The sequence below is a fragment of the Portunus trituberculatus genome, chromosome 9 (genome assembly GCF_017591435.1).
Source record: "Portunus trituberculatus isolate SZX2019 chromosome 9, ASM1759143v1, whole genome shotgun sequence".
In the NCBI taxonomy this organism is placed as follows: domain Eukaryota; kingdom Metazoa; phylum Arthropoda; class Malacostraca; order Decapoda; family Portunidae; genus Portunus; species Portunus trituberculatus.
The window spans coordinates 3,536,051-3,559,340 of record NC_059263.1 but is presented as its reverse complement, the minus strand read 5'-3'; the positions used below and the strand labels follow the sequence as shown (position 1 = coordinate 3,559,340).

The 23,290-nt window shown below is 43.6% G+C and overlaps 2 protein-coding genes across 9 annotated transcripts in view; one reads left to right on the top strand and one right to left on the bottom strand.

The window, feature by feature from the left end:
* LOC123501213 (bestrophin-4-like) overlaps positions 1-5,985 on the top strand; it is an 11,392-nt gene extending 5,407 nt beyond the window's left edge. For 2 of the 8 annotated variants that reach the window (XM_045249898.1, XM_045249899.1), the window contains exons 9-15: positions 143-302; positions 611-732; positions 1,141-1,378; positions 1,969-2,066; positions 2,905-3,025; positions 3,369-3,444; positions 4,630-5,985. In XM_045249898.1, coding sequence (XP_045105833.1) covers positions 143-302; positions 611-732; positions 1,141-1,378; positions 1,969-2,066; positions 2,905-3,025; positions 3,369-3,444; positions 4,630-4,639 — 825 coding nt within the window. In that variant the 3' untranslated portion in view covers positions 4,640-5,985. Of the gene's footprint in view, positions 1-142; positions 303-610; positions 733-1,140; positions 1,379-1,968; positions 2,067-2,904; positions 3,026-3,368; positions 3,445-3,770 lie in introns of all 8 variants that reach the window. The other 6 variants (XR_006673590.1, XM_045249904.1, XM_045249903.1 and 3 more) reach the window with 6 other exon arrangements.
* Positions 5,975-23,290, bottom strand: LOC123501475 (zinc finger and SCAN domain-containing protein 10-like). The gene is given in 10 exon segments (XM_045250321.1): positions 5,975-16,637; positions 17,153-17,262; positions 17,787-17,920; positions 18,549-18,821; positions 19,042-19,166; positions 19,732-20,112; positions 20,114-20,683; positions 21,051-21,596; positions 22,166-22,233; positions 22,971-23,290. Coding segments are annotated over 10 exon segments (2,718 nt in total). The 5' UTR covers positions 23,155-23,290; the 3' UTR covers positions 5,975-16,310.

Genomic DNA, 23,290 nt, shown 5'->3' with positions numbered 1-23,290 from the left:
AAACAACACACACAACTCTAAAGCAAACCTTATTTAGCCTAGCCTAACTTAATCTAACCTAACCCAACCCAACCCAACCCAACCTAACCTAACCTAACCCAATGCAGCCCATAAATTATCAACATCCACTCATGCCCGGCAGATGGAGGAGAGCGAGGAGGCAGAGAAGACAGATGGAACACCAGGAGTGAGGCGTTTGGACTCGGCACGTTCTATTGGTTCATCCATGTCTGGGCGGAAGAGTTCGCTCATGTCCATCCTGCACAATAAGTGGCGACGTGGCGACCTGCGCAGCTCCATGGGTGAGGCACAGGACGGGTGGCTTAGGCTTGGGGTAAAGGAGGAGGGGGAGGAGGAGGAGGAGGAAAGAGGTGAGGTGCTACATAAGAAGAAGGAGGAGGAGGAGGAGGAGGAGGAGGAGGAGGAGGAGGAGGAGGAGGAGGAGGAGGAGGAGGAGGAGGAGGAGGAGATACCACGTGAGAAGGGGGGAAAAATTTATTAGTGAGAATAAGAGAGAGAAAGTGAGAGCGAGAAAGCCTACCAAACATCACCATTCCTAAAATAATCTGACTTCACATAACCTAATCTGACTTCCCATCATCCACCACAGGCAGTCAGATATCCGTAAGAAAAAGCCGCATGCGTTCAGTGAGCCAGTCGGGTTCACAAGTCTCGGATGCCTCCTTTGGTTCCTCCGTCATCAAGAGAAACAACACAAACACGTCATTTCAGGTGAGCAGAGGCAGAAGGATGACCCACAGAACCAGGAACGGAAATAGTGGTGATATTTGTGATAGTTGTGATACTGTACAGGGATAGATTCAGCATTACAAGGTTGATTCACTGTAAAGATTAAGGTAGAGGTAGGTAGGTTAGTACTTGTTTCAGTGCACTGGTTAAGGGAAGTGAAAGATGAAGATTACAAACTTGATTCAATGTTATAAATCTTCACACAGTTGAATAGTTTAGCTTAGAAAAGAGGAAGGAAAACTAAGGTTAAGAAAGCTGGTTTAGTACTTGATTCCTTTTTTTACCCATTCCATTCTTTTCCATCCTTCCCTTTTTTCTTTTTCCACGGCACTCCTTCCCTTCATTCCCTCCCCATCCATCCATCCATCCCTCCATTCATCCGTCTCTTAGGACAGTGACATGCATCTATCACATGAATCCATGATCGATGGGAACGGAGAAGGAATACCAGTCTTTCTCTCCTCTTCCCCTAAACCAAACCGTAAGAAGATCATCCCATCCCTCGCCACCATCAAGTCCTCCTCTTCCACTTCAAGCCACCACTCCAATCGTGTCCACCCCCAGGGAGACGCTGATCCAGTAGTCATCAAGGTGGCAGATCTTCAAGTGGACAGTGTGGTGGACAAAAGTGAGTTGCATTTGGTGTGGTGGTATGTGGTGGTGTATGGAACTGAAGTGAAGGTGTGAAAGGTGAAAAGCCAGCCAGGTGGTGTATTTAAGGCAGCTTCTGGGTACTCAAGGGTGGTTTTCTGGTTATTACTGTTTGAGTTTTTAAGGAAGTTTGTTGGTGGTGACTAGTTTGAAGTGAAGGTGTGAAGGGTGAAAAGCCAGCTAGATGGTGTACTTAAGACAACTTCTGGTTATTATTGTCTGTTTGAATTTTTAAGCAGGTTGTCGGTGGTGCCTGATTCTGAGTTGAAGTGAAGGTGTGAAGGGTCTTAAGGCAAATTCTGCATACTCAAGGGTGGTTTTCTGGTTATTATTGTCTGTTCGAGTTTGATAAGCAAGTACAAGTCGCAAATTCTATCCAGGGTTTCTCCGGAAGTTGTTCAGGGTGTGTGGACTTACTAAGATGGTTTTGTTAACTTTGTTTCTTGTATTTAAAGCTATTATGTTTATGAATCAGTCTTTGATTCTTTACTTTTTGTGTGTGTGTGTTTGATTTTGTTAAGATTTTTCTGTCTCCCTCTCCCTCTGCCTCCCCCCCTCTCTCTCCAGATATAGACAAAGGAGCAATGAGTCATTCAAGAGTTGGTTCCCCACACAGCGTTGCAGACTCCACAGCTTCTGCCATGGCGTCAATCTTCACCATACAGGTACAGGCACTGCCCCTCACCATCGTTGCTGCTTCTCAAGGATACATACACTGCACACTGCCTCTATATGTACACTCCTGTACTTGTTACCACTTATTCAAGACATTTATCCCTTCTTTTTTAGCTAACTCTCTTGGACCTGCATAGGGACTAGTGACTTAGTGGTCCTTTTTTTCATTTTATGTTGCTCTTGGCCAGCTTTCCCCTCTCACGTAAAAAGAGAAAACGTTACATGCATTATTGTTGATGTAGTGATAGAGACAAGACTTGGTGGTCACTCTGCTGGTCTGTGCCTGTATGTTCTGTCTGGGTTTAGTCGGGTAACACTCTCTTCATTCAGATAATTTTTCTTGTGTTTCCATGATGCTCTCGAGGGATGTGGCATTCTTGTGAACATAATGGTAGATGGTCTTATTGCTACTCAACCTGCTTTAACTCCTTGAATACCACAGCACATTTTCATATTCATTCTGCTTACTATTTGGTGATTTTATACAGCTTCAGAAACTTATGTGGGATTAAAATAGTGAAAACTGTGGCCATTAATCTTATGACATCCACAGACCCTTCCTAGTGTCAGTAAAATGGTCTTATCATACACTAATCTCAAGGTAAAAATGTGTCTCAGTATTGAAGAGGTTAAGGTTTTCTGAGGCACATGAGGCAGTCAGGAAGAATAAGGGATAGAGGTCAGTCACTCCACAGCCTCAGCTCCTCTATATTAAGTTCTTGTTTTCCACGGTGCTGAGAGAGAGAGAGAGAGAGAGAGAGAGAGAGAGAGTGTGGTTCAGGTCACTCATCCCGCAGCCTCAGTCCACTATAATAATTTTTTTTCCAGGGTTCTGAGATACACGAGGGAGACAATAGAGAGGAAGTGATGGAGAGGAGTCAGTCAGCAGGCAGCCACAAGGAGCCACACTTAAGTAAGAGTGATGCAGAAAAACCAACAAGTGCCGAGGGTCAGTAGCCGTATGTACATTGATTTTAGAAGTTGGCAGAAGGGATGGATGAATTTTGCTTCCACCCACTCTTCCTTCATCACTTTTCCATTCACAGTTTGTAGGAGTGAAGAGAGAGTAATAGAAGTGGCCAGAGATGAAAGGGAAATAGCAAACAGCAAGATAATTTAGTATAGGGACAAGCAGAGACAATATTATATCAATCACAACAAAGTAAAAAAGAACCTTATGATATTATTTATTAGTAAAAAAAAATGTATGTGCAAAGAAAGGAAACATGCTACATTCAAACATATGGTGACCTGCTCTTCACTAGCCTTACCCATCCCTCCTTCCATCACAGGAACTCAGGGGGATGCTGCTGTGGAGGATGCCAAAGAGGTGATGCCTGGAGAAGATGCACCAGAGGATGAGAATGTGTGAGTTTGATAGCAGATTAGAAAGAGAGAGAGAGAGAGAGAATTTAATTACTTTGATGCAGGGCTGTTCTGTTCGTTTTCTCTCTCCTTGGACAAAACTTAAGTCATATGCATTTGTTTATGACATAGTTATTTCTGCATGTCTAGTATCTTTTAAGTAATTCTGCACAGTACAACACTACCTCAGTAGCAGAAGAGCTTGGTTAGTTTGAGGACAAGTGTGAGCAATGTAGCCTTGAAAGAGGAAACATAACTTGAATGAACAGCTCAGGCATTTGTTATTTCAGTTTCTAGGCTGTTCTCATATGCTTCCATGTTCCTTACAGCCACTAGGGAACATCACATAGTCAACAGTGGGAAGCGTGACCCAAGCTGACCAAGACTACCTACCGGCTAGTGATATGCAGGTCATCTCACTCGGCTAACTCTTCTGAACACGAGACCCAAGACTGAAGTTTATTCCCATCTGTTGCCTTTCATGAGGGACAATGGTGTGACTGTGGCTCCTTCATTGTTACTCATCATTCCTCCCTCACCATTGAGCTGCCTTCTCAAACATTTCAGTGTCTTATCTACTTTGAATTGGCCTTAGTGGGAGTTGCTGGGATTTTCAAGCTTTCATGATTCTAGGGATAGTTTACCAAGGGTTCTTCATCATTAACGAGAATGAGAAGTTGAGAATCCAACCTATTACGTGTATGGTGCTTCAAAATAGTTCATGTGGAAGCATTTGAAGCATTTAGGCATTTCAAAGCACAGTCTGTAAGTCATTGTCTCACACACAAACCAGTCTTCATTGTTTGCTAGGTCACAGTTATACAGCCATTATACTTGTACCTGACATGTGCATATCAATGTAAGAGTGCCATATATAGGGCTTCACTATTTTTTGTACTGTCAAAACTTGCATGGTCTGTCTTCTGGTGCAAGTTTAAAGACACATCATTGCTGTCACTGCTCCGAGAGTGTTATGAAGGCAACATCAAGTGAACTTTCTCATTCAACAAATTATCCACTTTCCAGTGACAAAAAATATTTTCTTTTCATTGATAACCATTCCATAATCACAATGTTTAGTTTCCTCATGTGCATTTCTTTCTATTTGCTAATGGCATCACAATATCATTCATTAATAGTTATGCACATAAATTTCACAAAAACTATCTAATGCATATTCACTTTCAGCATGTGGTAAATATGCACAGTTAAGAGCAAGTGACTGGTTGGGCCTCCTTGACAAACCCCAACAGATAACTCAACTACTGCTGACTTTGTGACAGTGTTGTGCACATTGCATCCATTGCTTTGATCACTACCTTTCCACATGCCAGTCATCCAAGGCTCTCAATCAGCCTATCTCCAAGGATCTGATTGCATGCCTTAATCAACAAATAGTACATGAGGTTTTGTCTTCTAATATAGAGCATAATTGCTTAATAATATGGCTGTTTCCTAGACATAATCTGTTCATCTTAGCATATGTGTATTTTCTCCTATAGTCTAGGTCTGTTCATTATCATGGTAGCATTAAGTGAAGCTAAGGTGTCCATTACCCTAAAATGTCAATAGTTCCTGCACATCACAGTTACCTGACTCAAACAAAAGCACTAGTTTATTGTAGCACCAGTGCAGGGCAGCACTTCCCATTAAACAGTGCAATAAAGATAGCCAAGCTAAATACTCACCAAAATATGTAAGGCTAGACACATTCCCATGCAACTTAACATAGATTGTTATTGAGATAATTGTTATCTGGCCAGACTTATCAATTAGGAAAGGGGCCATCTTAAATAAGTATGTTTGCTGAGACAATACTTTACACAGCCACATTATCCAGGAAACATTCCTTTAGCTAGAGAGATCCCAGACAGGTAAACAGGTGACTTAAATTCTTCCTAGGATTGCTGTCAAATGTTGTGGTGCAATGTTATGACAAACCCACTAAAGAGAAGTGGTTATTGTGTGTATCCATCATGTGGTACACACACTGTGCTGTTATTGTGTACACTTTGTATCACTTGTTTGTCTGAACCTGTGATCTTTATATGGAACAGTTCTTGGTACAAAGAGGAACATGTGTGAAGTGCAGTGCTGCCTTGGTTTGAGAGTTGAATTGTTCCAGAGAGCCACTCATTAATTAACAAAGTTTGACTGATGATTCCCTCCATTGAGAGCAGTGCTGAGAGTGATAGTCCCTAAAAAACTACTTAAGTCTATGTCAGAGCAAGCAGTTGCTGGCCAGTGCTTGTAACCCCAATTAATACAATCAGGGACACTCACATCCCAAGGTATCACTGCATCAGGGTTGTTCCTCTCCAAAAATCTTAGGTTCTCATTGACTGTGATATTTCTTTTAGTGTGCTAACTGTACCAATAACTATTCCAGCTCACCTTTCCCCAAATGTACCAAAATACTAATACACCCTTATCATATCACACAAGTAATATAAAACCTGCTATTTATATCCACTATGTTCTTTTAGAGGATGTATTAGGATTTGAAAGGGACTGTTAGAAATAAAAGGCTGGGCATGCATTGAATATGTATTTCTCTATGAAAAATATAAGACCCACTAAGGTTGGTCAGCTCCCTGGCTAGCCTCGGTCGCCTTCACCAAGGAGACCAGAGGCGATAGGAACTGGCGTGCACTCAAGGCCAAAGTGCAGGGTGGTTTGTGTGGCATCAGGAAGGTGGACACGGTACTGTGTGGGTGATGTCATGACCACTGTGTCTGAGCAACTATCAGAGTATTTCCCAGAGAACTGTCAATGAATGCCACATGATAATGATGCAAGTTCCTAGGATATATATTGGCATGTCATTTGCTGGTTAACTACAACATTGGCACAAAACTTCAGGAACATTTATCATGGCGTGAACTTCAGACAAGTATTGGAAAACTTGCAGCAAAACGTGGCCATTTTTCCCTCCTTGCACTGGCGTCGTATTATATTGCAGTGGAACAGACAGTAATGTTCTATCTAGCAGACATCCCAACATTGTACAGTAATGTGTGACTTATTATCTCTGTAACATTAAGTAATAATGTGCTCCTTGGAACATAATGCAGAGGCAACACCAGTAACACGATCCCTGCACTCCAGCTAATGCTAAGTCTTCCTGAATCACACTGAAAATGACAAGTAACACTGCTGACTAACTTGGCAACAAATTTGCTCCCTGAAACAGTAACACAGAAGTGGTATTAAAAGTAACATTAGCCCTAATGCTAAAACTTCTACCCTGAATACGACCATAAGGAACATGTTCATTGTTAGACTTGTGTTCTAACTCTGCAACACAATAGTAAGAATACAGACATTAACCCATTCCCATTCATTATTACTTATGAATGTCATCCCTGAAGTGCACAAGAAGTTAAGTCATGCATCCTTGTGTATGGCAGCTAAACTTTCTTATCAAAGGACCATGGCAAGTATAGTTATGGCATGTCATTAAAGATACTAAATATACTAATACACTAAACTTAAAAGTCCCTACACAAAAGATTGACAGAGTGAAGAAAGAAGGCCCATTTTGATGCATAAGAAAGAGTGTACAGATGTTCATGACATTTACAACGTTAAGTTTTAACAGCCATACAAAACATTAAACTCAAAGGCCTCTTTAACTTGAAAAAGCTTAATATGTCGCACAATAGTTCATCTTCAACCAGTGTCGCTGAACTACATTAAAATTCAACAGGAAGTAATCATGGTTAAGTCCCTCCCACATCTTATACAGTGTTCTCCTTGAATCTCAAAGCCCTTCATCCACTAAAAATCCATCCATTATCAAGTCCTGTGGGATTGTTAGCAGACACGAGGATGCTGGATTGAGGGACAACACACAACAGTAAGAGTAAGTTGCATAACTTGTGAGCCGGACTGTACCCATGAATGGTTAAGAAGTGGAGGAATCCTGTCCCAACTACCAACCATGACTGCAAAACAAACAGGGACTTCTTATCCTTACTGGAGACAAAACAAGAATTCAAGCACTAAACATCGGGAGCATTTCATATCAGGTCCTCTTGACTTGCCACTATCTGACCCACACTTGAGAAGAATGACAGAGACCAGAGCTTAGGATTAATGACTCTTCTCTTGTCACATACTGGCCAGAAATCAAGTATGTCATCAACACTTGGCTGTCAAACTACCACATGCAAGGTGAGCAATACAGCGCCAAGTTCCAAGACCAAGCATTAAACATTGGCTCGGTCTAAAAAGCAGGAGCCGCCTTGTGTGAAAGCTCAGCACATCTCAATTCTCGCTCCTGACTCAATCTTACTCACAAGCTTCGGAAACGCTTGCACACAAAGCCAAGCCAGACATGATGGATTCGTCACTTGTGTTCCAAATCCATTGCAGTTCGTTGTCTATTAGTTAAGTTTTCAAAGTGTTCCGTCTGTCCACACACTCCACCCTATGACCTGAGGCCCTAAGCTTTAATGGGATAAAATAAATTGCCTCACACCATCCTAAGATATCCATGTTTGGAGAAAAAAAGGAGGGAGTGTTTGGTTAGGCTAGTACTGACTGGATACCAAGATTTACAAAGTACACAAGAAATGCACAACTTCCACCAGTAACTTTAGTAGTAATAGTCAGATGATCAACAAAAACTTTTCAACTCGGTCTAAAAGTTACACAGGTTTGACTTAAATCTTATATAATAAAGATATATAGAATCTACATAGTAATTCATTTTTTTAGTTGAGAAGTTTTTTTAAGTTGCTAAGAGGAGACAATTCTCCCATTAACCTCAAACTGGAACAGAGTAGTAGTAGTAGTAGTAGTAGTAGTAGTAGTAGTATAATAATAATAATAATAATAATAATAATAATAATAATAATAATAATAATAATAATAATAATGACAGTAGTGGTAATGATAACAAGCCCTGACATCTGACTGGTCACTCCCAAATCATAATCAGAGAGAGGGAGTTTAAACATTGGATTATAAGAAATAAAAAAGGGTTAACACTGATACAGTATGAAGAAACAGGACAGGCTGACAAACACACACACACACACACACACACACACACACACACACACACCAAAGCAGATCCATTCAGAGACAGACAGACAGACAGGCAGAATGGTAGATAAAGATGACTGGAATTCACAAACATTCAAATTACAGCTTTGAAGAGATCCAAATAGAATAATTTCACCCTTTGGTTCCGACTTATTAGTTCAAATTCAAATGAATGCAATTGTCAACTAACTCATAAGAAATTCATCAGCAGTTCAATTTTCCAGGCAGACTTGCACCATTTACTCTCAAACCAAGATGGAAATACAAGACTGCCCATACTGAAGAAAAGAAAGGGGAAAAAGGTGACAACTAAAGAACAATTTCTACACAAGCCATTTTCTTCCATGAGTTGCAAGACACGGCTGTACCTCAAACCTGACAGGCAACTCCTTCAACTTGGGTTCAGTTTAACTTGGCAATGAAGTGAATGTAGGAAGAGATGAAGAGACAAGTGACAGAATACCTGATAAGTTCACTAAGAGACGGAAAACATTACTACAACACATAACATTAAAAAATCACTCTAATATTGAGGTTCCATAACTAACAGTAATGATGATGATGATAATAATAATAATAATAATGACAATCCCTGAGGTTACACAAATTATCTATAATCACACAACTGAATACTCACTCATTCACACACAGACACACAAACCGATAACAAGAAACAGCAGGGATGGAGCAAGGTCAGCTGAGGGCCACTGCTCACTCACTCACTCATTCACTCTGGAGCAAGATCAGCTGAGGGCCAATGCTCAAGAACTCACTCACTCACTCACTCCCTGCCAAGTTAAAACCCATGGAAATCTCACTACTCATGTACAGTTGCCTCCAGAAATTATGCTAGACTCAAATACTATCTCAAACTCAATAGAACACACACACACACACATCTGAAATGTTTACATCCAAGAACTTCAGAAAAACTAATATAAGAACTAATGAAGACTTTCTGTATTAATGAGAAACACAGAACTGGGGATGTGATGAATTCATATGACCACTTCCATTAACAACAGTACACATTGTAGTCTGCCAGATTGGCCATTAATAGTAGAAAGGGGCTGGCCAATAGTTCATTAGTTACAAGTGTACGAGAAAAATACATCAAGAACAACAAAATTTCTTGAGAGAGAGAGAGAGAGAGAGAGAGAGAGAGAGAGAGAGAGAGAGAGAGAGAGAGAGAGAGAGAGAGAGAGAGAGAGAGAGAGAGAGAGAGAGAGAGAGAGAGAGAGAGAGAGAAAAGTCACAATAACAGAAATACAGTACACAAAAATCCAATCATCTTGCCTTAGTCTGTTCCAAGTTTGTCAAGCCTGGGCCCTTCCCATGACAGTCAGCTGCTTGGACGCCACAATGACACCCACAGGAGCTGGCTGTTGGGCAGGGCTGGAGGGAGAGGCTAGGGAAAGGAGAGGAAAGAGACAGGACAGAGGTAGAGTGAAAGATCAGGTCAGGGAAGAAAGTTAATGCCTCAATCACACAAACCAACAACAACTGATCAATCAACCATTAGAAAGTGAAGGGCAAGGAGGAGCTGTGACCTCTGGTGACGCACTGACCAGACATCACGCACGGGTCCCATCACAAGAGGAATGGGAGCGGGAGAGGTAGAGGGCGATAATGTGAGGGGTAAAAAACAAGTCAATAATTAATGGTCAAACATACACAAAAACTAATTATACCCGTAAAGGAACAACAGTTAAGTCGATTGAGCTTGACGTCGTGCGCGTACAATATGGCGGTGGTGACTGTGGGATGGATGAATTGTGTAAATGTGTATGTGTTATGTGTTATAATGGTGGTGGTGGCTGCCCAGCTGCTGGTCCCTCATGGCAGGCAGTGACTGTGGCATAGGAACCAGATAACATTTCTTGCCATCATATTTTTCCTCCATCAATACTAAATTCCTGACTAATGTTGTTTTTTCTACATTGCATGAATTGACAGATGACTGCAGCGGAGATACCAGAGAACATTCCTGCCATCAAACTATTTTCTCTTTCCACACCAAGACTTTTGTACCAATGTTACTATTCCCCACTGAGGCAAAGTGTACAGTAAATACATTGGAAGTATGGGGGATAGCAAGCCTGCCTTCAAAGCCTTCTTCATCACAACAAAACTATGAAATATTAGCAGCATTTCCCAGTCAAATAATCTGCATTAACATCTCAAACAAATTAATCAGAACCACTAAGGAGGAAAATAAATAACCTTACAAAGTGAACAGAACAGCAAATTGGTCATTGTGATGCAAACATGAACCTTCTTCAAGAGAAAAAGTGATAACTGGACCAGTAAACCTAAAAAATTAAAACAAACTTGCACATCAAAAAGAGAAACTGAACTAAACCTACAATTGCCAGAAAAATGCAATGATATAAATTTTCACTGAATATTCACATCACATCAGAAACTAACTATCCAAAACCATGACTTTTCCAACACATAGAGTGATCTCACATTCCTAACTGGAACAAAACAAAGAACACTCAATAGCAAACATACAGTCACTATCAAAACAGAAGCATAACAAAGCTATCACACAATGACTATCGCTCCAGCATCCATAGCGCAGTGCACATACAGATGCCTGCCTAGTGAGGTGCTGAGATGCCCAGGTCCTGACACCACTACAATTATTGGCCTACACAAACTGAATACAAAAAAAAGGTCCCTTAAGTCTTCGTTGAGTGAGTTATTCTGAATATTTGTACTTTTTGTTAAGCTCTGAGGTGAGTTGTCTTAAACATTAGAGGTAGATTATTTGTATACTGAAGGTTGTGGGGGTTTGTAAAGCTGTAAACGCCAGACTAAGCAGATTTCCTAGACTCTTTCACGGACGAGGCTCCCTGGTGGTCCTAACTCATCTGGTGCATGCTTAGAATTTTGATAGACACCAATGACAATAAGAGGATTGGTGGAAGTCGCTGCTGCAAGTTTGAGTACAATTTTAGCAAACACAAGTGAAAGGAGGAGGAGGAGGAGGAGGAGGAGGAGGAGGAGGAGGAGGAGGAGGAGGAGGAGAAGGAGAAGGAGGAGGAGGAGGAGGAGGAGGAGGAGGAGGAGGAGGAGGAGGAGGAGAAGGAGAAGGAGAAGGAGAAGGAGAAGGAGAAGATGGAGATGGAGATGGAGAAGGAGATGCAGATGGAGATGGAGAAGGAGAAGAAGAAGGAGGAGGAGGTGGAGGACATCAGACAAGTGTAACAATTTAATTTCAACAAGCAGCTCTGATAACAAGTCTGAAGCAGCAACAGGAAACTGATGAAGTAACCTTGCTTAGCCTTACTTCATTTTTGCTTGATGAAATCCTCAGATATTTAAATGAACAAGGGATTGCAATATTGTCCTTATCAGTGAAAGAGTCCAGTCCTCTGCATGTATTACCTTAGTTAGTGTGAGCTGCTCTACATAAAGACTACATGAGGTAGATCAGGGATTGTTGCTAGATATTCCTGAGATAGACTAGTTCATTCTTGAGATGAGCTTTATATATAGCAAGAAACTATATGTATAAATATAGAGTATGTATGCGCGGATATATATTTCATAACTGCTATAGAATTCTTTACGTCTTATGAATGATATAGAATTATCTGGTATACTTATAAATGATATGGAATAATGTACATTGTCATAAATCATATATTAACTCTGCCTGCTCAAAGAAAAAAATTGAAAAAAAGTTGTGAGTTCCTAAGTGAATGTTGAAGGTAACACTTTAAAACTAAACTATGGAGACACAAAACTGGCAACACAACACATTGAGGTGCTGGTGTGGACTGAATGAGTTGAGTAGTCTTGCCTTAATGCAGCATGAAGTGTCAAGAAAATGTGATGACACAAGCTTATCCAGAAGATTATCTATACATTTTGAACTTGTGTGAGGTAAATTGTTTGTAGTCCAGTGCATGAGCTTGCCCAGACTGAGGTAGTTGGTTAGGTTAGATTCTAATACTATATATATATTATAAGAACTGACTTCAAATGAAAAACAAACAAGGGGTAAGTGATGTGGCAAATGAAATACATAATAAAAAAGTCATCTCCAGACAAGAAATGACACGCAGGCATTTGTCCTATCAACTTAAGGGATTTCAGTGATGATGTGCATGTATTCTAAATAGAATATGAAGTCCTTATTCATATACAATAAAGGAAAGAGTACCCTGTATGAGAATGCTGGCAAACAGGCTGGCTGGCGTGCATCAGGATCAAATATAATATTCCACTACAATAAGAGTGATCCAATGAAGTAAAACATGGATCACAATATAAAACAAGAAGCATCACTGTGCTCTGATCATGAATTTTTACCGTTTAAATATACTAAAAAATTATGCCCTCAACTCATAACGCTTACTATTAAACTGAAATGAAAACCTATGTGTGTCTCTCCTCAGTGATGCTGCAAAGGCTTGGGGAGGCAATGATTTTGACTTGGGTGTGGAGGTGGAGGGACCAGCAGGGCCACCAAGCAGTATGATGAACAGTGGTGGGCCAACAGGACATCACCAGTGCAGCACAGGCACCTGGTGAGTCTGCGTGTGTGTGTCAGTCTGTCATTCAGTCGGTGAATGGGTGTGGGTGATGTGCACACAACAACTACAATGCTACACATAACCTGAGACCTGCTGTGCTTGGCGGCGGCGGCAGCAGCAATGACAAAGACTGGTGCCAACATGCCAGTCAGTCTGTCACAAGGCCGTTCAGTCAGCCGGCCATTCTGTCAGTAGTAAATAATTTCAGTCAACCTACAGTCGCATGGTCAGCCAGCTGACGAGTCAGTCAACAAGAGGGCAAGTCCATCTCTTATTGCCGTCGCCACCAAACAAACAACGCGTACAAAAAAAGGATGAACTGCGGGAGTTGCCACCCACTCCCACACATCAGATGTGGCACTGTCTGTGGTGCCTCAGACACGGGGAGGGAAGCAGGGCCGGGCAAGGAGGAGGAATGCACTACAGGATGACGGGAACAACGTCAGGAAGCTGAGCAAGACGCCTCGCTCCCTTCTCCTCCCTCCACCAGGAGGGTGGTGGATGCTACACTCAAGACCTCCTGCCCTCAACACCACTGCATCCTCCTCCTCCACTTCCCTGCTTCCCCCTCACTAGGCAATCAACATTGTACTAGTTAAAATTCCTGAGATACTTAAGGGGTAACCATGCTTGTGGTGTTGTTTGTACATTGGTAAAACTTACTTAATGGATAAAAAACACATCCTGAGCTAGACACACACTGGATCGTCGCATTACACACACACGCACACATGCAGACACACACATATGCACGCGTGCCAAAAAACCTGAGATGTGGCAACGGTGGCAGCGGCAGCAGCAGCAGCAACAACACAACTGGGCTGAGCAAGTCGCAATATATATATATATATGGTATATGTATATAGGCATTTATATATATTTATAAAAACATATGCTGGGGGGTTTGTGGTTGTACGCTGGTCATCCTGAGGTAGATACAGTAAGGTCAAGGGCACAATGAGACCCGGCTGGCTGGCGGCACTCCTTCCTGCACTACTCACCTCACCACAGCCTTGCATGGAGGACTGGGATAGCATTTCGTTACTGGAATGCAGCTTAGGCAATCTCTCACTCACTCATTCACTCACTCACTCACACACACACACACACACACATACACTAAGCCATTGATGACTGCCTCCATCAATTCAACAACTGCATCACAGGAACTGTTAAGAAATGGTCAATCAAGATGCATATGAGTACATGTAATAAAGAAGGAGCTCCTGGAGGCAGCACTGTGCCAGTGTCTACCCGTAGTGGTGTCCCCGTGCCTGCTGCAGCATGGCTGAGGCATGAAGTGCTACCCACCCACCAGCCAGGTCCACCCTGCCCAGCCCTGCACCTTAGGGCTGCATCACTTGAACAGTATATAGCAAGCATAATAAAGCAAAAAACCATACTGACAATAAATTATAATAATGGCAAAAGGCCCACTGAGACAGCCTGAAACTCCTCGTCACTTCGCCACGGCACTCTTAGTAATATTATTGGTAACAATGTTAAGGGCACGGTCTGGCACTCTCCTTGTCCCTGGCCATAGGCACACAACTGGCAGTGCCTGGCCCGTAGCAGGCAGCAGCCAGCACACTGGGGGCTGTGTGGCACTGTCCCTCTCACAGCAGCAGCAGCAGCAGCAGCAGCTTTACTATTGCACAAAGACATTACCTGCTTGCTTGCTTGTTCCTCTCCAGCCTCGGTCCTCATGCCAACCCTCAAAGCTCCCTCTACTCTCCACACACACACACACACACACACACACACACACACACACACACAGATAAAGAGAGAACCCTAGCCACTAACAGTAATAGCGAGTAAAGTGAAGATGATGAAGCACATCAAAGCAACTTTCCACAGCTGGATTTTGAACTGAGAAATGCAGCACACTTCCTCAATTCATCGGCAGACTAACAGGGCAATCAATGCTGTCATTCCACCCAAGCCTGACACATGTGACACTCTTTATAACCAGTCTACAGCTTAACCCTCTATCTGCTGACCTGTCTAGTCCCCTTCCCCCTCCCCCCCTCTCTATCAGCATTATGAACGGGACCAAGCGCCTTCTTTCTGTGGTGGCAGTGGTGGGGTGTGGAGGAGGTGATCAGGGAGAGGTTTGCATTCCCACTCTCTAGTAAACTTTAGCAATCAAATAAGATCAGGTCAGTTAATAATGAATAATGATTAAAGTTCTTCTCTGTCTCCTGTCTCTTCAGCTTCAACTGGCAACCTCTCTTAGTTTATCCTGCATTTTCTTCAATTTCTCTCTTTTTTTGGGGCTAATATTCCAAAGAGCAGCAGGCATACAAGGACTGATTGATAATGTTAGTATACAAATCATCTATACCTCAGCTCCCCTATACCACCACTACCACCACCACCACCATCACCTCAGTCATTCATATATTTCCTGTCATTCCATATTATATAATTTTTTTTTCTACATTTTCTTTACTGCAATAGTCCTGTCTCTAATTCTTATTATCCTATATATTCTTTTCTGTATCTCTCTCTCTCTCTCATTTACACTGGCAAGCATGCAAAGGCTGATACAAACATACATCTCTCTCTCTCTCTCTCTCACCACCGGTTCCACAGGACTCTAGGAGCCAAAACAATCTTTCCCTGGATCTAACCTGCACCAAAACTCTAATATATTTCCTTCCTTATACTTAAGACAAAAAATTACTCAAAGACAGAAAAAAATAAATAAAAACTGTTTTTTTTTGTAACATAACAATATAAATCTGATTAAATTCTGCTTAAACGATAATATTAATTACAGTAATATGTTTTCTTCAACAAGCTAGTGGCGAGGCAGACCTCCCTTAATTCTTCTCTCTATGATGCACTAACTCCATCTCATTCCTTCTGCCTCACTCGTCCCTCATTACTAGCGTGCTCCCGCTGATACAATGTCCAATAAAGAATAATAAAATAATAATAATAATAATAAAAATACTCGCTTTGATGACACTATTCCTAGAGAGACAGACAGAAAAAAAGTATAAACACAATGAAGGAGGGAAGCATATAACAGAAATCCACCACTAACTCCAGTCACCAACTCATTAATCATAGGAAATAACTCACACACACACACACACACATACAAACACTCACTCACATCCTTTCTATCCACCCACCCCCCCTCTTCCATCCTGCCTCTACTCCAGCAGGCAGGGAAGATAATGCCATTCCTAGAGATAAAGGAGAGACACACTTGAGCTAGAAACAATTGAACATCACCTATACCCCAGCCAAGAGTTATAGTGTCCCAGCGGGGTGTGGCTGTGGAGGGAGGGCTGAGAGGGTATTGGGGACCTGTGGCTGGAGAGGCTGTGGTTGCTGCTGCTGCTGTGGTTGCTGTGGTGTGCCCGGGACCTGGTTGGGGGGCCTGGTGGTGATGTGGTCATGGCAGTCCGCTTCAGCCACCAGCACAGGGCGAGGGGTGAAGGTGTCGCCATACATGTTCTCCCTTTTGTGCATTCTCCGTACATGTGAGCGCAGGTTGTCTCGCCGCGCTGCTCGGTAAGGGCAGAATGGACACAGGTGTGGCTTCTCCCCCGTGTGCATCCGGCGATGTTGGATCAGCTGGCGGAGGAGGTGTGTTGGTGGTTAGTCTATGGTGGTAGCGTGTTTGTTTGTGGCGGTAAAGTTTGTTTGTTTGTGGTGTTGGTGGTTGGTGTCTTGGTGGTTAATGTGGTGGTAGTGTGTATCTGTTTGTGGTGTTGGTGGTTTGTTTGTCTGTTTGTGGTGTCTGTGGCTAGACTGTAGTGGTAATGTGTGCCTGTTGTGGTAGTAGTTCTTGTTTGTTTGTGGTGTCAATGCTTACTCTGTTTGCGGTGTTGGTTGTTAGTCTGTGGTGGTAGTGTGGATGAGTGTGTTTGTGTGTAGGTGGTAGCACAAAGAAAATCAAGCAATACTGGTTGTACCACCACCTTCACATCCTGCACCTGGGCCAAAAAATAAAGAAAAATCAAGCAATACTGGATGGACCACCACCTTCACATCCTTCACCTCTTCCTCTCTGCCTCAAAAAATAAAGAAAAATCAAGCAATACTGGATGGACTACCACCTTCACATCCAGCACCGGGGCCGGCCTTACCTTCTTGAGCTGCACCGTCTGAAACTTGCAGATGTCACAGCGGTAGTACTTGCCACACCGGTGCTTCTTCATGTGCTTCTTCATCTCCGCCTCACTCGGCCGGTCCTTGCCTGGAGACACATGGGGTAAAGGGAGATGATGTGGTTTTCTATAGTTCTATGTTAGTTCATCAAGGAAAATGGTGCTTCTAAAAGGGTATACTTGTTAATTTTTGGTTGATTTATTATTTTCTTTATTTGTTCCATCAGGGGGAATTTTTAGAGGGAAGTTATGGTTTTTGTTGTATTTTAATTCTACATGGACTCTACTTGTGTCTATAATGATAATAGTAATAACAATAACAATAACAATAATAATAATAATAATAATAATAATAATAAGAAGAAGAAGAAGAAGAAGAAGAAGAGCACGATGATGATGAAGATGAAGATGAAGATGAAGATGAAGAAGAAGAAGAAGAGCATGATGATGAAGAAGAAAAAGAAGAGCATGATGATGAAGAAGAAAAAGAAGAGCACGATGATGAAGACGAAGAAGAAGATAATGATGGTGATGATGAAGATGAACAACAACAACAACAACAATTCTAACACACTGCAAAGGATCCCTCCCCGGCAGATATCAATGCACTCACCACAGATGCAGCAGGATATCTTGGACACAGGGCCGCGGTAGCCTGCCTCGTGTGCCTTCAGGTGACGACGGAAAGCCTTCTCCACTGTGCAGGCGTACTCACACAGTGGACACATCAGCTCCTCCTTGTTGTACCTGGTGGAAGCATTGTATGAGAGTGTGTGTGTGTGTGTCTCAGGTAGAAGTAAATAGTAACTTTTCTACTTGATTACATGATTACTATACACAACCATCAATTTTCCTTCTGTAGTGAGTTACCAGGTGTTTAACTTTTCTACTTGACTATACACAACTGATAATTTTCTTTCTCTAGGGAGTTCAAAGGTTTAACTTTTCTACTTGACCAAATTTACACAAGTTTTTAAAAGGTGTTTTTACGGTTCTAGAAGCAGAGCGACAAGATTTCTACATTACTAACTGAAGAAACTCTTGAAAGCCCTGGTAAATATCCCTGCAGCTTTGGAAAATAGTCGTGACGAGAAAATACAGCGTTTTAAGTGTTTTTACGATTCTAAAGGCAGAGTGACAAGTTTTCTACATTATTAACTGGAGAAACACTCTTGAAAACCCCGCTAATCATCCCTATGGTCTTGGAAAATAGTCATGGTGTTTTTATCATGTTTTTATGGTTCTAGAGGCAGTGACAAAATTTCTACAATACTAACTGGAGAAACACCCTTGAAAACCCTGCTAATCATCCCTGTGGCCTTGAAAAACAATCGAGCAAATAATTTCTAAATACGGACCATAACACACCCAATACCTGTGCCTCTGTAGGGGGTTCTTGTTCTGCCGCTTCTTCCCTGTGGGTGTCCAACCCTCGGCGATGTGGCTGGCGATGTGGAGATCATAGGCGTCACGCTTGGTGGTGGTGAAGTGGCAGAGAGGTGTGGTGCATAGGTACTGCTTAGGAATGGTTTCTGCTGGCTCAGGCTCATCAGGGAGGTGCTCTGTGGTGAGGTGCTTGCGTAGGCTGCCTCTCGTCCGGCACACCATGCGACACTCACCACACTCGAACCCCTCACCGCCATTGCTTCTGTGCATAAGGTGATTTGAGAGTCAGTGTGTGTGTGTGTGTTCTCTCTCTCTCTCTCTCTCTCTCTCTCTCTCTCTCTCTCTCTCTCTCTCACCAGTACATGACCATCAAACCCCTTAAAGTAACAAATAAATGCTCCACCACCCTCACTATAACAAATAAATGCTCCACCACTCCCCAGACCCCCCTCACTGACCACCCCCAGACCCCCTTCACTGACCCAGTATCAATGACCAGGTTGTCCTCGTCTGAGTCGTTGCTGGCCTGGTCACCACTCTGCTTGCCGGGCACCAGGTCGTCCTCCGTCTGTGGCAAGGGACTGGAGGAAGACTTCTTACGCGTCATCTGTCAATAAAAAAGGACATGTTATCGTCACCTCAGTCTGGAAGAAACACTGCAAAAATGACGGTAACTTATGTAATGGTGTATCAAAAAGTAGCCCATCCTTTTAATCCCATCAGTACCATGATGCATTTCTATATTCATTCTGCTTATTATTAGTTGATTTTACACAGCTTCAGAAACTTATGTGGGGGAGAATTAAAATAGTGAAGACTGTGGCCATTAATCTTCTGATCTCCATAGACCCTCCCTAATGTCAAGAAAATGATCTAATGGTACACAAAACTGAGGGGGGTTAAATATGATCACTAGAATCAACACCTTTGGAAAATCGGAGAAAAGTGTCAATAAGTTACTCTTGATCATGTTAAAAGTGCAGAATCCATCTATCACTAGTCACGAAAAACACATCCTTCAAAACATAGAGGCACCTCCATTAGTGGCTGCTGAAATAAAAGAGGCATAGAAACACACAAGAACACACAAGAACGAGAGAGAGAGAGAGAGAGAGAGAGAGAGAGAGAGAGAGAGAGAGAGAGAGAGAGAGAGAGAGAGAGAGATAACATACCTTTAACCGTGTCTTAAGGCTGTGTTGTGAGGCAGGGAGGTACAACATGTGTGTCCCTGTGGCTGTGGCTTGCCGAACATCCTCCTGAGGTAGTTGCTGCTGTGATGGAGGCTGTGGCTGTTGCTGCTGTGTTTGTTGGGGCTCGTAATACCCCGTCAAGCCACCCCCAACAAAACTGGAGGTCAGGCTACTGGTGTGGGAGGATGGTGAGAGTGAGAGGTGTTGCTGTGGTGCTGTGTGTGGTGAATGGTGATGGTGATGAGTATGGTGGTGCTGGTGATGCTGGTGGTGCTGCTGCTGTTGCTGTTGCTGTTGCTGTTGTTGTTGCTGCTGCGAGGAGACACCTTGTTGTTGCTGCTGCTGCTGCTGCTGCTGCTGCTGCTTGTTGTTGTTGTTGATTGCGAGCAGGTAATGGTGCAAGCTCGAGTAAATATGGAGAGTTTGCATGTGGGGTGTGTGGGGGAGGGTAGAGGTACTGTGGGGATGGGGAAGGGGCTGTCCCACCACCATTACTACCTCCTGAGCCCCCTCCATTCCCCTCTAAGCTGGACATGCCTCCTGGGGATGGCGTTGGGGGCGGCCCATGGTGTGTGGTGTAGGAGAGGCCCCCTGGCGTGCCCCGGCCAACAACAACATTCTGTGGGGCGAAAACAATGGGCAGGGCTGGTGTGGGTGTCTGTGGAGGCTCTAGGTGAGTCTCCAGCGGGTCCAGGAACTCATCTTGTGGCTCGGGTTTCAAGGCAGAGGGGAGGTAGGCTGCTGGCTCACCATGAGGTGGCTCTGACTTCACCTGGGGGAGGAAGGGCGGGTGCGGGGAGGGTTGCAGTGCTGTCGGGGAAAGATATGGGACAAAACCGCCACCCTCCCCAGCCCCACCTGTTCCTCCCCCACCTGCCCCACCTCCGACACTTGGATATGTGGTGCCCTGTGAGCGCCCCGGGGACAAGGTGACCTGGGGGTAAGTGACATTGAAATATTAAAAGGAAAGAGAATGGATATTGAAAAGCATGTCTGTCTATATATCCTAGTTTGTTGTTATTTGTCTTCTGCAGTTTTCCTAGCAAGCCTTTCACAGTAATATGACTGGTTTGTATTCTGGCAAAACTCCTTAACACAATGAAGGTAAAATCAACATCCTGAACAAAATTAAAAAGAGAAAACACATATAAAGAGGTTACAATTCTACAAAACAACAAGGAACCAAACCAGTACACCAAAGCAGCACAGTATTCAACACCTCTACTCCTGCAAGTCTTGACAGATAGAAGAGGGATCAAAGAGCATAAATAGCGGTTTGAATTCCATTGCTCACCTGCTCAGGCTGGAAGAAGGTCTGCTGTGGAGGCTGTGTCCTGGGGAGGTGCTGGAGGGGGTGCAGCATCGGAAGGGAGATGTGTGGGGAAGACGAGTGCTGTTGCTGTTGCTGCTGCTGTTGTTGCTGTTGTTGTTGTTGCTGCTGCTGTTGCTGGGGTTGGGGTTGGTGGTGCTGGTGCTGGTGGTGGTGGAGGTGATGGTGGTGGTGGTGGGGGGTGTGTCAGCAAGAGAGGGGTAGGAATAGGGTTCTGGTGGCCTGGCAGCTCCACCACAGTACCCACCACACCCCCACCACGATCCCCCTGTGAGATGAGACTGGCGAACGATGGGGGAGGGGAGGAGGAGGTGACTGTGTATGAGGTGATGGCGGAGGAGGACGTGGCCAGCTGACGGAGGGATGGGGAAGTGGTGGTGGTGGAGAAGGTGGTGGAGAAGGCGGCAGAGAGAGCCTCGTCGTCACTGTCCCCACCTCCAACCAGCTCCATCATGACCCCCACGCTTGGATCTCCTTGCAGCATTGACGCCTCCACCAAACCCAGCTCATCCCCTCCCTGAAACACACACACACACACACACACACACAGACACAATTAGTCAGGTTATACAGCTTCAGAAACTTATGTGGGGATTAAAATAGTGAAGACTGTGGCCATTAATCTTCTGACCTCCGTAGACCCTTCCTGATGTCTACAAAATAATCTAATCGTACACATATCTTAAGATAAAAATGTGCCCCGGTATTGAAGGGGTTAAATGGCTGGTGATTGTGCAAAGAGGAGGGAAGGAATAGGAAGGAAACACACACTATACTAAGCCTGACAAAGTTGTCTTGACACTTGAGGACATGAGAAGGAAGGTCTGTGAGAAGACCACACAAAACCTGCAGCTAAAGGGTAAGGAAAGACAGAAGGATGGTCGAATGACTGTCTACCACTACAACAACTGCCACACTCATAATCAAATCAATAATGCAAAAGTAAGTCAATTAAAGAATATAATATAAAAACTATTCAAATTTAATGTGAAGCAACAACAGCAAACTCTTCAGAATATCATAGTAAAATTTGACAAGCTGTGTGTGTGTGTAATGATAAAGGATGAGTATAATGAGTATACTTACAATGAGACCAATAATCTGGGACTCTCCCCCCAGCACTCCCCCATCAGACAGCGCCTCCATGACCGAGCCTGCGGGGAAAGACCACATTACCCGCTGGACCACAAAACCTTCCCCAACGTGTCTCCTTCAGGAGGACAACTCCAGCTTGAGAGTGTGGCATCGTTAGCATCTTAAATCAATAACTGAATCATTCTGCTGCAGACTCCACCACAGCACTGAAGGGAAGTACAAGTTGCTAATCATTAAAACACCAACAACACAACATACACACATACAAACAGATAAAATGGTGAAACACATGTGTCCTGGTGCTGCTGCCTGAATCAACACCTCATGGCTTATAAAACTGTACTGATAAATACATACCTATATAATTACAACATAATCACTTGATATATATATATATATATATATATATATATATATATATATATATATATATATATATATATATATCAATGTTGGGCATGTGTGCAATGTGGTGTGATGTGAGTTAGTGTGACCAAGTAGTAATGATATTGGCAGACTTTAGGCCTAACTCCCCCTGCATAAAAAATAATTGTCCACACCCCAAAAAATTCCATTGACAGCTGGGGCGCACCTGCCTCGTGGGGGAAAAAAAGCTACCCCCAAATCACCCCACCCCGCCAGTAGGCTCAAAAGACGAGGCCTACACACCCCCTGACACACTGAAAATCGAATTCCACTCCCAAAAATTGGTTTCTCGGTTCAAGGTCAGCCACAAGCAAATTTCCAGGCGCCTGCCAGGCCTATAAAATGCACAAAAGCAGGCCTTCTGACTCACGTTGGAGTGGTGTGTAGGCCTGGCCAGCCGGCGGGGGTCCCGGGCCATGTCCCAGCCACACAGGGGCCAGGGGGAGGCTAGGTGTGCTTGCAATGACCCTGTGAAATGTAGAGGCGGTGCTGGTAGGCCTACCCAGCCTAGCAACAGCACAATCATGGCGGCCCGGACCCTCCCTCTCCCTCATAGGCCTATGCTACCTGTCTTCACACCCACGCACCGCCTCACACACCCCGCCTCTCCTATCCAGCCCTCCTCAATGGGCCCAGCCTGCAATGGCAAGGCAAATTCAGGGCGATACTAAGCCTATACGAGTTGCAATA